Consider the following 15,485-nt stretch of genomic DNA (forward strand, 5'->3'; position numbering starts at 1 on the left):
GGGAATTCCTTCCAGATGAATAGGAGGTTTTTCTCCAATGCAAACTGGTGTGTGCGTGTGCATGTGTGTGTGTGTGAAAAACAGGGGGAGAGGGAGGGAGGGGGAGAGGGAGAGAGAGCAGCCAATCCTTATTTTTGTCCCACCTGCTGCTGCTGTGCAGCTGACACATTGCCCCAAAAGGAATGCAGCCTTATAAGAAATGGAGCCTCCCGTTCCCTGTTCTGGCTCTTGTTTTGCACATTTTTATTCATTTGCTTTATTAGATGAGGGACGTGAGGCACTTCAGAGACCACTGCTGCACCTAAGCAAGAGTCATTTGGGGCGCATAATGTCTCTCTGCCCTGGAGACACTAAGATAGCAGGTATTTCCTCTCTGTCAGCCCTGTATGAAGTAGACACTGGAAGACTCAAGATGCTTTATTTGATGTGCAAACTCCTAAACTGGGGTGGGCAATGCATGGCCCTCCAGATATTTTGGCCTACGGCTCCCATTATCCTCAAAAGTTGACTAGGGCTGACGGGAGTTGTAGGACAAAACATTTCAGCGTCTACATGTTGCCCACACCAACTTAACCAATATGCAGACATGGCTGTACCTTCGTTATGATGATCCTTGAATGCTTCTGCTCTCTTCTGGTGGATGGTAGACCTGCGATAGACCACATGAGCTCGCCCGGTCTTTTCCTTCTCCCACTGTCCTCTCTCCAGGGGTTCAATAAAAAACTCACCGCTGTCTATCCGAATCAGACCTGCCTGGAAAACCATCAAAGGAAATATGAGAGAAAACTAAGAAACTATGCATTTACAGTACTGGTAAGAAAGCTCGTCGCATTTTTCTTCTTCGTTTTCTTTCTTTTGCTTTGCTGCACTCTATTTGCTTTTGCTGCACTCTATAGAAATGTTAATAATAATAATAATAATAATAATAATAATAATAATAATAATAATAATAATGTTATGCACTGCAGTATCTTATGCACTGCAATTCCCCACTTTCTGGACTGAAATACAGGTACACCACTGATTATCTAATTTACTTTTTGCAAGACTGGACACCACCAAGGGCCTTTTCATGTCACAAAAGAAGAAAAACAGTGTTCTGATGTTATCGCTGAATGAAATATAGGGCTTTCCTACACAAGGCATTTGTGCAATTCCCGACTCATGGTTGTTCATAGGTTCTTTCAACAACATTGTGACCCTCTTATTTTGCTTCTGTGTCTAACAAACACTTTCAGCATGTTTTCTTTACAGCAGGGAAATGCAACTTTTTATAAAAGTGATAGAAAGTATGATTTCTGTTGTGTATTTGTGCTGTTCTGCTATACCACAGTACCACCCAGAGGTTATGCAGTGGAAGGGTAGGAAAATAAATGCTCTTTGCATGGTGCAAATCTCAGTTCTGCAATGAAACCAAAAGCAGCCAATTAATAGCTGGTAGGCACGTCATGAGTGGAGCCAGCTGGAGCCGGGGGTCAGACTAGATGGCCAGGGAGACCCCTTCTGACTCACTCTGTTTCTATGTAACAGCTGCATGTAGAAAAGCTCAATATATCCCTTTGCCATCCTTGCAATGCAGACAACTCCCAGTTTCTTCAGTGGTCATCAAGAACATGAAAACGTTCATTTAGCAATAAAGGAACAGCAGAAATGGCATGGTGCTGCTGCTGCTCCCGCAAACACCATTTCAAGGAAAAGCAGTTTTTACTCTCAGAGTGCTAGTATGTGCTCCGCACCAGCAGATGGTATTAGGGACAACACTAGGAAATTGTCAATAACTAAACCTCACGGATTTTGTGTGAATTCTTATTCACACCACTGGTCTCTCAGTTGGATCCTATATATTTTTCCCAAAGTATCTAAATTATTTTTAACATGCATTAGAGCTTAGCAGGGACCGGCTATCAAATCTTACATTCTCCAGCAAGTGTCCTTACCATCTTTAAGCTTCTTCCTTCTTTCAATTAATCCTCTCTCTCTCTCTCTCTCTCTCTCTCTCTCTCTCTGTCTCGGGGTATACTTTGAATGTTTTAGACAAATTCTAGTTTAGAAAATGCAGGACATAAGAGATTCATGTCCCCAAAGAAAATGCAAGAAACAACAGATGTTACTCGAAATGCTTCAGATACCAGTTGTTTGAAATAGGCATTATGCTTGCAGTAAAGCTGTGCTGAAACTGCCCATCAGTTATGTTCTGAAATACCATTTGATGAAGGAATTCAAAAGGAAATAAAATTACACACTGATGGCTGATGGGGTTTTTGGCAAGGATGATAATATTGACCTAGCGGTTACAGCGTCTGCCTGATCACCATTCATTTTTACTTCATCTGCTGGCTAGGGAAGGGCTCTTTTGTAACACACATTAGCGGTATCCTTTGAAGCTCTGTAATAATACAGACTATTTTTTTAAGAAATATTTTTTGTCCCTGTTAAATCAACAAACTCGTTGGGAATTTGAAACTAAAACCAGCCCTTCTGCCATGTTTGGTGGCTTCCAGTCGATCATACCGTCAGGTTCATCTGTTGCCACAGAGCTGCCCTTGCATGCCCATCTGTCGCCATACTGACAGCGCGTGGCTCACAGTTTATGGCTAGCTGGCTTGCAGGGAGTGCACACCGAGAGCTCCACCCCTCTTTTATCATGCACATTCAGACAAACGTATCTGCTATCAAGCAGGCTGTACAACTGCACTTCATAAACACCTGATGGCCCATCCAGTGAATCCCATTTTATCTGCTGAGCTCAACAATTCAGGCACATCAAGTTTGTTGACATGGTATCAGGAAGGCTCCTGTTTCCCCAGTCCTATCCCTTCTACACCATTGCTGTGATAAGAAACTGCCTTGGATGCTGTAATTACACCACAACAGAAGATGCTGTATGCCACTCATGTCGGCCATTTGCTATTACCAAGGAGGACCTCTGCGCCTCCTCTCCTCCTTTGCAAGTCGGTGCAACTGCTTGCGTATCAACTGACTGCTTATACTCGCCCTGCTAGGCATGCTCAACACGAGTGCCTTAGGATTTACTGCACTGTCATCACCTGTTCCAATCCTGGACAAGCACAATGCTGTACAGTAGTTCATAGGAATGCATTGCAAATCATTTTGGTGAACGTTTAAGTGGCCTCACCTGGTATAAACAGATGAACAAGGCACACCTGTGCAGCATAGACGGCTTATGGTCCACCAGACTTGGGAAGAATAATTAGTTCCATACACCTATTGTAACTAAGGTGGGATCAAAGGACTTATGCAGACCTTTTCTCCTTTTTTACTGTTATACATCACAAACATATACAAACATATTTCTATGCTACACTTGCATTGACTAACTTGGTCCGATTTAGGTCAGTTTTGACCCAATGCCAGATAGGCAAGCTCGTGCCAATCCACCTTGGAAATGACCCAAATTATTTCCCAAAAGGATCAGATATAACTCGGGCCATGGTCCAAGTCAACCACCCACCTACGCCTCCTCCCAACCCACCCTTCTTCCCTTTCAACACAGCTTATCCCTCCCAGGCAGCACCAGCGGCACCAGTCCTGATGCAGAAAAAGGAAACAAACAATACCTGCTCTCTCCTTCCTCCCCTTCCTTCCGTTCTCTGGCACACATAAGGAGTGCGCCAAAGAAGGATCGGATCTCCTGTATCCCCTTTTCTTGCATCGGGATGCTGCCATCCATTACTGCCGCCTTGGATGGGCAAGTTGTATTGAAAGGGGATGGGGTGGAGGAGCGTGACAGGGAGGGCTGGAATTTTTTCTCCAACTCAGATTATTTGGGGACTTGAAAGCTTCTTTTCTTTGTGGCAGGCTTTGATAAGCCTTTCAAGTGTGTATCCAAACCCAAGGTCAGTTACCTGTAATGGGTCCCCATATCAAACATTTCTATGATTGCAGGAACAAATATGAGGCTAGAACGACATTCTACATTTGAACTAAGTTAGGCCTACAATAGAAATTATACAATACAAGGAAACCCATAGTTGGTACTAATAAAAACAGTGGAATGTTTTTGCACAAGAATTGTTTTAATGGACTGATTAAGGCTTCCCCTCTTTCATGGATCACTGCCTTGTTGTGGCGAAAGGGCTTGCGTAGCTCAATGAAGCTATGAGCTATGCCGTGCAGGGTCACCCAAGACGGACAGGTCATAGCAGAGAGCTCTGACAAAACGTGATCCATGGGAGAAGGAAATGGCAACCCATTCCAGTATCTTTGCCATGAAAACCCCATGGACAGTACCAAAAGGCAAAAAGAGATGACGCCGGAAGATGAGCCCCTCAGGTCAGAGGGCTAGTACTAGTAGCACCAGAAAGAAGGAAGCGACTGGGTCAAAGCCGAAAGGACACTCAGTTGCAGATGTATCTGGTGGTAAAAGGAAAGTCCGATGCTGCAAAGATCTATACTCCATAGGAACCTGGAATGTAAGATCCATGAATCAAGGCAAGCTGGATGTGGTCAAACAAGAGATGACAAGACTGAACATCGACATCTTAGGAATCAGTGAACTAAAATGGACAGGAATGGGTGAACTTAATTCAGATGACCATCAGGTATACTACTGCGGGCAAAAATCCCTCAGAAGAAATGGAGTAGCCTTCATAGGCAATAACAGAGTAGGAAAAGCAGTACTGGGATACAATCTCCAAAATGACAGAATGATCTCAGTTCGAATCCAAGGAAAACCATTCAACATCACAATGGTCCAAGTCTATGCCCCAACCACTGGTGCTGAAGAGGCTGAAGTTGACCGGTTCTATGAAGCCTACAACACCTTCTAAAATTAACTCCAAACAATGATGTCCTTATCATCATGGGGGATTGGAATGCTAAAGTAGGAAGCCAAAAGATAACTGGAATAACAGGCAAGTTTGGCCTTGGAGTACAAAATGAAGCAGGGCACAGGCTGGTAGAATTTTGTCAAGAGAGTACGATGGTCACAGCAAACACTCTTTTCCAACAACCCAAGAGATGACTCTACACATGGGCATCACCAGACGGTCAACACAGAAATCAGATTGACTATGTGCTCTGCAGCCAAAGATGGAGAAGCTCTATACAGTCAGTAAAAACTAGACCAGGAGCTGACTGTGGATCAGATCATGAGCTTCTTGTTGCAAAATTTAGGCTGAAGTTGAAGAAAGTAGGGAAAAGCACTAGGCCACTCAGGTATGACCTAAATCATATCCCTGATGAATATACAGTAGAGGTGACAAATAGATTTAAGGAATTAGATCTGATAGACAGAGTGCCTGAAGAACTATGGACGGAGGTTTACAACATTGTACAAGAGGCAGCAACTAAAACCATCCCAAAGAAAAAGAAATGCAAGAAAGCAAAATGGCTGTCTGAGGAAGCTTTACAAATAGCTGAGGAAAGAAGGGAAGTGAACAGCAAGGGAGAAAGAGAAAGATACAAACAATGAAATGCAGAATTCCAGAGAATAGCTAGAAGAGATAAGAATGCCTTCTTAAATGAACAGTGCAAAGAAATAGAAGAAAGCAATAGAATAGGGAGGACCAGAGATCTCTTCAAGAAAATTGGAGATATGAAGGGAACATTTCATGCAAAGATGGGCATGATGAAGGACCAAAATGGCAGGGACCTAACAGAGGCAGAAGAGATTAAGAAGAGGTGGCAAGATTACACAGAAGAACTATACAAGAAAGAGCTTAACGTCCCTGATAACCACGATGGGGTGGTCACTGACCTCGAGCCAGACATCCTGGAATTTGAAGTCAAATGGGCCTTAGGAAGTCTGAGCAACAACAAAGCTAGTGGAGGCGACAGTATTCCAGCTGAGCTATTCAAAATCCTAAAAGACGATGCAGTAAAAGTACTACACTCAATATGCCAGCAAATTTGGAAAACTCAACAGTGGCCACAGGATTGGAAAAGGTCAGTTTACATTCTGATCCCAAAGAAGGGCAATGCCAAAGAATGTTCAAACTACTGCACCATTGCACTCATTTCACATGCTAGCAAAGTTATGCTCAAAATCCTACAAGCTAGGCTCCAGCAGTATGTGGACCGAGAACTACCAGAAGTACAGGCAGGATTTCGAAGAGGGAGAGGAACTAGAGATCAAATTGCCAACATACGCTGGATCATGGAGAAAGCTAGGGAGTTCCAGAAAAACATCTACTTCTGCTTCATTGACTATACTAAAGCCTTTGATTGTATGGATCACAACCAATTGTGGCAAGTTCTTAAAAAGATGGGAGTACCTGACCATCTTATTTGTCTCTCGAGAAACCTATATGCGGGTCAGGAAGCAACAGTGAGAACTGGACATGGAACCACTGATTGGCTCAAAATTGAGAAAGGAGTTCGGCAAAGCTGTATACTGTCGCCCTGTCTATTTAACTTATATGCAGAGCACATCATGAGAAAGGCGGAGCTAGATGAATCACCAGTTGGAATTAAGATTGCTGGGAGAAATATCAACAACCTCAGATATGCAGATGATACCACTCTAATGGCAGAAAATGAAGAGGAACTAAAGAGCCTCTTGATGCAAGTGAAAAAGGAGAGTACAAAAGTTGGCCTGAAACTCAACATTAAGAAAATGAAGATCATGGCATCCAGTCCTCTTACTTCCTGGTAAATTGATGGGGAAGAAATGGAGGCAGTGACAGATTTTATTTTCCTGGGCTCTAAGATCACCGCAGACTGGGACTGCAGCCAAGAAATTAAAAGACTGAGGAGGAGAGCTATGGCAAATCAAGACAGCATACTAAAAAGCAGAGACATCACCCTGCCAACAAAAGTGCGTATAGTCAAGGCTATGGTTTTCCCAGTTGCAATTTATGGCTGGACCATGAGGAAGGCTGAGCGCAAAAGGAATAAGGCCCTTGAATTGTGGTGCTGGAGGAGACTCCTGCGAGTCCCTTGGTCAGTTGGGCGAGAGATGCATCCAATGGAGCTCCAAGCTCATTCGGTGCATGTGCAGCAGCCAGTCTACCAAGTCAAGGCATTTGTAATCCCATTGGAGGCAGAGATGGCATCATTAGCAGGGCAACACAGGCAACAGTGCATACGTGCCAAGTGGGCTGAGGGCTCTGCTTGGCACTGCAGCCTCCCCCATGAACTAGCAAGTGTCAATGCATTTCTGGGGGATCCATCCAACAAGCCCAGGTCCAAAAGACGTGGAGCTGCTTTGGACCTCGATATATATCTTAAAACTGCACTGCCAAAACCAATAGGCTGAACTTTCTCTTGCAGCCACTGCAGCTCAGTCCTACGCTTGTTTACCAGTTCTAAGTTCCCTGTTGAACTAAATAGGGCTTGACCACGCAAAAGTGGGCTTATTATTTGCTGCCATAACAACATCAGCTCTTCTGCGCCAAATTGTATTTCATTACTTTTGCAAACCATGTTCAATACTGGCACACATTTATACTGCTTTATACTGTCAAATTCCTGAAAAAATTGAAAAGCTAATCTAGACAATTGATTTTAATGATCTGTATCCTGCTGGACAATCTATTTTTCCATGTATTAGTTGTGCCTTTCAACAGATTAAGGTCACAGAACCACAGGGGGTGAGGTGTCTCTGCTAATGAGTGCAATTGCAACATTAGAACAGAATGCAGGATCAGATATTTTATAAAACAAAGACAAATTACCCCCCACATCCCCACTCCAAGGTTGCAGCTAGAAAAACTCAGTTCTGTATTTTTACCGGTCAGCCTCACTTTCCTTTTCCTCTGGTTCTCCTTCCACTCACCTGAGATGCAGTCATGACTTCCAGGAAAATACCTTGTGTCAACCAGACATACACTGATCCATGCAAGCAAGCCAATGAGCGCTGCTTTAAAAAATTGTTATTATCTGCAAGACTGAACAAGAGTGCAGAGCCCATGGGCGTGTGTAGTCTTTTGCTGTTCTGTCTAGGAACGCAATTCAATGCAGACCTGCCCATTTATGACCAATACTAGCCCTGTGATCTCCAGGACAACAAAGGTGGTTAAGTTCCACTTCTGGAGACCTGAAAGATGCTAGATATGCATGTTCCCATTTATGGTATAAAACTCATCAGTGAGATCTCTATAAAATGCCTCAAGTGATTCAGAGCAAACAAAGAAAACATGTCTATTACAAACAAGCCAAATAATAGTTCAGACCAGCAGCAGTACATGCCAGTTTTACCTGTACCCATCAATAAAGTCACCACTGCTAAATCTATACAAGCTGGGTCTAAAGAGAAAACTTTTCTCTTAGGACTAAAGGCAACTTTCCTATTTAGACCCGAAAACCCCGTCCTCTCTCAGCATTCCCCAGGCAGCTGTTCTGTCCTAGGGCCTTTCTCTGTCTAAACATGCACAGAATTGCACCCCAAGGAACAAGTGGCTAGCGAGAGACACGTTTATCCACGCCAAGTTTCAAGGGATGTAGCATGAGATCCACAGCTGGATCTTCCAAGCTCTTTGTTGGGGAAAAGCATTTAACCGTTCCTCCTTCATGGTTTCCATTTTTTAAAAAAGGCAATCAAATCACCAATTTTCCATGTTACATGTGGCTTAAACCTAAAAAAAAGCATATCTGGGGGACATCTCTAGCAGTAGTTCAACCCTCCCTTCCAAAAAGGGGAGGAAGACCCCTAAAGATCCCCCCACCTTCTCAAACATCAGTAATTTGCTATTCAGTGCAGTAATATTATAGAGCTACATTTTGGATGGCTTGATTTGTTGATTAATTATGTTCTTTCTAGCCTTTTAAAATGTGTATATTTGAGAGTACCTCAGCTTGGGTGCCTTCTCTGTTGCTGATTTTGAAAACTAAGCAATTTATTTTAAAAGTGAGGAAATGGTACACTAATAGTGCATCCTGGCAGTATCCATTTGGTCAAGCACGCACAGAATTGTAGCGTTAAAGTCCTCCGCTTCCTTCCCCTTCCCCTTCCCTTCCCCTTCCCAAGTTCTCTTCCCCAGCATGATGCCCTGAAATTGTACCAAGCCACAGCTCCATCAATGCCTATGCTGTCTGGGGATGATGGAAGTTGTCGCAAGGCTGGAGAAGGCTGACACAAGCCAATGACAGAGGCAGAACACGAGTATTCACCTGGCTTACTCCATGCCAGCTGAAACACATCACATCAAAACTCCAGAAAACAATAAACAGCAGCTTATTCAAAAATAAATGCAGTTTTATTGCCCTTGTATTTCTAGATTTCTTTTGGAGCAGGGCCAGGGCCATAGACGTGCAAGCAAAATATCCCAAAATGAACCCAAACAGAAGCCTAATCTCATTATTTTCACTCCTCCCAGTGAGCCTGACACCAGACATTTCACTCAAGCGCATTTCTCCTCTGGAATCTTGTCTGCTGAGCAGCTCTGGAGTTTGGAGTCCGCTCCAAGCCGAGAGGGATTTGCTTGGCAGCAACTCCTGGCAGCCTCCAGCACAGGAGGGCAGGGGGGAGTGCGCCAGTAGTCCCTGCCAATGCCTGCAAGTGCTTGCCAGCTATCTGGTAAAGTTAACTCCTGAACATTTTACTTAGAGCAGAAGCAATAAGCCTATGGTTAGCTCATAAATCTCTGGGTTTTGCCAGATGTTTGCCAATATTAAAAACTCAAATAGAAATTCAGAAGCGCCTCATGCACCCAGATATGACCAAAGCTAATGAAAAAATTCAGAAATAGCACGGGGTCCTGAGAATGTACCACTGCAGAGGTGGGAAACACAGGAGGCTGCTTTATGTAGAGACAAATCATTGGTCCATCTTATTCAATAACGTCTGTTCTGACTAGCAGTGTTTCTCCAGCATTAGAGATAGTAAGGTATAAGAAATATGTTTCAATTCAGGATTCACCAGTTTGCACTTACTGGACTCAAACACATTCAGTGTTGAAACTCCATACATTTCCAAATTTGCAATATGATTTGTGGACCAAAAATGCATTTAACAGCATGCAGGCTATGAAAAATGCATACTTTTGAAAATGCACATAAACCCAGTTCAATTAATAGGGAAAGAATGCATAGATTTCAAAGATTTGCAGAACTGTTGCATACTTTGAAAAAAAAATGCAAGAACACAGAGAGAGAGAGAGAGAGAGAGAGGGAGAGTTTCATGCAGCAAGAAAAAATAAAACTTGTAATCAGTATTTATTTATTTATTTAAAGTTTTTATATGCCGTCCCCTTGCTACATAGCCTCGGGAGGGCTCACAGTAAAAAATCAGTAATGACTTGTAGTCATGTGAGTTCAAGGTAGGATTTGGAGAACTTTGTCACTTTCTTCCTGGAGATGCCAGGAATTAAACCTGGGTTCTTATGAGTGCAAAGCATGTACTCAACTTTTATACGTTTGAATGGTTCTTCATATTAACTCCCCCCGCAACACACACAGCACCTATGGAAAGCCAGCATATGAACGTTTCCAGTCCAACCTAGTTTTTGAAGAGAGGAAATTTGCAATCATTATGCAATACACCATTCACCTGCATCAGAAGTGATACCCATCCATAAGCGCAATGGAATCATGTAGCACTATGAAGACTAAGACGTTTAGCAAGTCTTTCCACATGAGGCATTTACTGTGCACTCATGATTCCTCACTCACAGTAGTCTGCGTGTGTTCGACACAGTGACTTCCTCATCCTCTCCCATCCTTTGCAACCATTTCCATGGTGTGCGTTCACTTCTTTGTTTTTAGTTTGAAGAAAGTCTAGTCTTATTTTTGAATGATAGAAAAAAAACCTTCATGTATTTGCATAATTCCGTTATACCACAGTGCCACCTGGTGCTTGTGCAATTGAACATAGAGGAAGGCAGAGAGAGAGAGCGAGCAAGCGAGCGAGTGAGCTCTGAATCTGGAAAGACACTGGAGGCAGATGCATCACTAATGCAGCAGGTTAGAAATCTGCTGCGCAGAAATGCCTGCTGTGGCATTAGCTTTCATAGACCAGAGCCTGTTTTGTTTTGTTTTGTTTTTCCAGATACATGCAATAAGTCATTTGTTTGTAAGCTTCAACAAGTTTTGCTCTTTTGTTTTAACAGTAAAGGTGCTTCTGGGTGGAGGGCTCCTAGAATTAACAATCAGAAGGCATGATGTAGCAGCCCTACCATTTTTAATTAACGACCCCAAAAAGACATAAGAAGCTGTTGGAGAACATGGAAGGGTTCTGAGTAGAGTAAGATTATAGTGGGACCTCCCATTAGCCTCGTGGAAGCAGCCAAACCTTTAGAATTGGGTACCCCATTCTCGTTCCTAACATGTAGAGTTGCCTATCTTCCTGACTACTCAAGCACGCAACTTAACTTCCTCTTATTTTCTGGGATCATCAGAACCACCAACATCCAGAATCAGCATAGCCAGCCCACAGAACTGAATGTTTCCCTACCTAGGCAATATTCAAAATGGCCGCCATTGTACTTTGAATATATAGCGGCCAATAATCAAGCAGGGTTCATTCTTGGAACAGTATGAATAATATGCTCTATCTTCCTTCCTCACGGTTATTTTTCTCCGTGCTGTGACCATCTCTAACAGTTTCCATTACCTTTATTGCCATATTGTGCATACCTATCAGTCTTTGTCTCACTGAACCCTTCCATCAACTAAGCAGAGCTTAGTGGTAACCCAAACATTTATTTGTATTTGCAGCTAGCTCTGCGCAGTTCAGTACAAAAGTGAGTGTCTGAGCTTATGCAACAAGTGATTACAATCAGATTCCATGTATCTGGCATTAGTCAGGGGTTCTAGGTAGGCCCGGCTTAGCTGTCACCTTTATACTGAGGAGTATAAACAGAGATTGAAAAAACAAAACTCATCCAGTATTATCCAGTAGATTAATGTCTGAGCACAAATTTGAGCCAACCATTCTGAACCCAGGCCAGAAGTCCAAAATTTTAGTTTCCAAGCCATCCTGATTTCCCAATATGCATTAGCTTTTCACCTCTATCCCGAAAATAGTAATGAAATGCTTAATGTCTATAGAACTCGACAGCTTTCAATGTATTTTGCATGCATATTCTCAATTATTACACACTTTCAATTATTACAGCAATCATGTAAGATAGGTTAAAATTATTATTTCTTGTGTAGTCAGAGAAAAGATAGTTTCCTACCTAAAAACACATTATGAATTCATAATAGAAGTGAGATTCCAATCAGAAAAGACCTGGTAATCACAAGTTATTTTAGTATTTCTTAACTCAAAACTCTCAGGGCAATGCACATAAAAATAGATACATCAGCTATAACACACATTATAAAAAGAGCAACTGAACTGAATGTACAAAACAGAGAATAAATACTAAAGGCAACAAACATCGCAAAGGATCTAAAAATACCAGGCAGGAGAAAGAAAAATATCTTGCAAAACACAAGTTCACAATACAGCTGACAATAGAACATACAGCAGGTTAGATGATATGACAGGCTGAAAGCCCAGTGCAGAAAAATGATCAAAGAAGGAGCCAGGCAGATCTCTCTAGGGTGTTCCTCACTGGAAAGCTACTACTGAGAAGGCCTGCTCAGAAGTAGCTACCAAACAAATCTCTGGAACACTCTGAACAGGGACTCTGCTGACGACCTCAGAACTTACACACAAACACAGGTGGTCCTTCGGATACTGTGGCCCCAATGGTTGAAGATCTTTTTGGTTAAAACTAGCAATCTGAAATGAACTAGAAATCAGTGAAGGGGATAAAATACTGGCATAGGATTCCAATAATGTCCGATTCTGTTCAGTATGCCTGCTGTGTTTTATATGAAATGAAGCTTCTGGACTTTTTTCTAAGGCAGCCTCACCTACAATATACAGCAGTAATCCAAATGGAAGGTGAAGCCAGGCTATCACCAGCCACATGTAGAGATGGTAAAAGACATGCCATGATGTAGAGGGCACAGAGCTGGATCCATAAGTATCCTCAAGCCACAAATTCGATCCTCTAATGAGAAGGCAAGCTCTCCCAGCAAATACCAATACCTCGGAAAGATGAGCTGCTCTCCCGCAAGCACTCTGCATTATCTGGAGTTTCAGTTTATTGGCACTCATCCAGTCCATGACCACAGCCAAGCCCTGGTTAAACAGGTCTACTGTTTTACCTGGGTCTGTTTTAAAAAAAGAAAAGAAAGAGGGCCCTGTCTGATCAGCATCCTAATGAAACTTCTCTCTACATCTCTGGATGAACCGACACAGCAGTTTCATGTAGAAATTTCATGTATCGTGAAGGGGAGGATAGAACCTTAGCTGCTCATTTATACGAGCTCAGATTTATGGCAACTTGTAAGTAGGATAAATATGTCGGTAGCTATTTTAATATAAATTACGGCTCCAAATTATAGAAGGATAGACTTGCAGGTTGGTATCTAGGAATCTTCTATCCACAGGAACTTAACTTTTTGTGTTTGTGGGCAGGAATCTGTCAACTCTGGGAACCATTAAAAGATCACAGTGACTGGGTTGAAACATGATAAGCCACATTCAAGTGTTGCATAGTCATTAAAACAGGAGTGATTGTGTTGTCCCAACCCAGCTGTGCTAACAAGCCATAGCTTGTTAACTATGAATCACCCATGAAAAGAACTCACAATTTGTTAGTAAGTTGGGAACTGTGGGTTGTTCACCATGGTTTGTTATCTCAGCTGAGTTGTGTGCACGGACTCAGGAGGGTCCTGGACGTACGCACAAGAGGAGGAAACTTCCCATGAGAACCAGAGTGTTGGTGAAGAGCTATTTCTGCTTCCAGGACAACAATCTGTACTCCCCAGCTGCACAGACAATGGGAATGAGAATAAACTAGATAAGGAGATTCAGGGAGAAGTCATAACAGAGGAGCATCAAGAGACCAATTTGGATGTTGATGGGGAAACAGTCTCATAAGTTGCCGATATGGACCGTGGGAACTTAAGAGATAATGGGGAAGGAACTTTCAAGGATCGCGGGTGCAGGTGCAGATTGGGACAGCTAGAATCGAGACTGATTGAGTGATGCAGGGAAGCAGGTCATAGCGCCCCACCTTTAGAAGGACTGCCCCGAAGGGTTCATAAACCCAGTGTAAGTTGAACGTATTTAGAACGAGAGGACAACTTCTTAGCCTATGTGACTGTAATTGTAATACTGTGTAGAACAAATACATTTGTAGTATCAACTGGAGTGATTGCTTTCGTTGGGAAGGAGTGTCAGCTTCACAACATGAGTTCAGACAACACAATAACCCATGTTTCAACAACAACCCATCATTCAGTGACAACTCATACTCAACACTTGAGTGAGGTTACTGTGTCAATGAAGCCAATTAGGGATGCCAATCAACTGGGTGAGGGAGAGAAAGTTGTAAGGTTTTTTTTTCCTTCAGCATTTTGTTACCACAAAACCCAAGGGGTTTTTTCATGCTACTGCTTAAAAAAAAAACCCCAATACACTAAGGTGACAAGACAGCTTGGTTCCAGCCTCAGATCCATTTTTTTTTAAAAAAAACTGGACTCCTCCCATAGTGTTACCCAGGTACCACTATTACTTATTTCAAGAGCTGGCAATGCTGCAACGACAATTGGTGTGCTGTGTACGTCTGGACTTTACTTTCATGTCCAGAGAATTATTTCTCACAGGCTTTAGTAAATGTGCTCCTTCCTCCTCCCTCATTGCGTCTGCTGCCTCTTGGCACCAAAGCACCAGTCCATTTTTTTAACTGGGTTGTCTTCTCCCTGCAGACTGTGATCTCAAACCATCAGGGATCAAATAGCATGGAACAGCATCACAAGTATCACACAAATCAGAGAGGGAAGCCGGTTGCTTCACCACCTGCTGCCTCATACTGGCTCTAGACTGCTTCCCTCTGCTCCTACTAGGACAGTGGTTGCCACTACCAAAGGGATTAACATTCCTCCCTATTTCACTATCACACCCCCAAGAACAGTCGCTAAAAGGAGGGGAAACTTTTGTCCCTTTGAAAATGTTAATGAACGCAATCCAGCCCCATTTCAACTCAGTTCTAAAGGAAGGAGGTTTGCCCTTAATGTCCTGCAAAGTAACAGCAGTTCATATGGAGTTTTGCTTAAGGTAGTTATTAAGCAACATCTGTACCAGCTGCAGACACAGCAGTGTTGGGAAACTTAACTGGAACTTCATATCCCCATTAATAAATCAAAATCCAAAAAGTACCCATTATCTTGTAAATGGAATGATTGGTGTGCACTTTTCGCTTACAGTGAGAGCATTCTGAAAAAGCAAAAAACCGAGCAACCTCAGAACAACCCCTTCAACTCATGCCAGGCAAATTGGGCACTTAACTTTTTGTAAATATGCTCATCTTCTTCGTAAAGAAGGCGAGCTCTGTTTACACCATTTGCCAGCTTGTGTGCAAATGAAAACAGGAAGAAATGAGGTTATTGATTGTTTCAGAACATTTTCTTCATGCCTGATCCAACATCAGCAACGCAGTCAGGGAGGGACATAGGAATATGGAAGGTGCCATATACCAAACCAAATCACTAGTCCACTTGGCTTGCTGTTGTTCAAACTGACC

The 15,485-nt window shown here is 42.7% G+C and overlaps 1 protein-coding gene across 1 annotated transcript in view; it reads right to left on the minus strand.

Annotated features, from left to right (window-relative positions):
• Nucleotides 1-15,485, minus strand: part of ADAMTS14 (ADAM metallopeptidase with thrombospondin type 1 motif 14) — a 99,322-nt gene that overhangs the window by 67,891 nt on the left and 15,946 nt on the right. The window contains exon 3 of the mRNA XM_044420508.1: nt 597-753. Coding sequence (XP_044276443.1) covers nt 597-753 — 157 coding nt within the window. The remainder of the gene's footprint in view (nt 1-596; nt 754-15,485) is intronic.

The sequence above is a fragment of the Varanus komodoensis genome, unplaced genomic scaffold (genome assembly GCF_004798865.1).
Source record: "Varanus komodoensis strain SLA01 unplaced genomic scaffold, ASM479886v1 scaffold11, whole genome shotgun sequence".
Taxonomy (NCBI): Eukaryota; Metazoa; Chordata; class Lepidosauria; order Squamata; family Varanidae; genus Varanus; species Varanus komodoensis.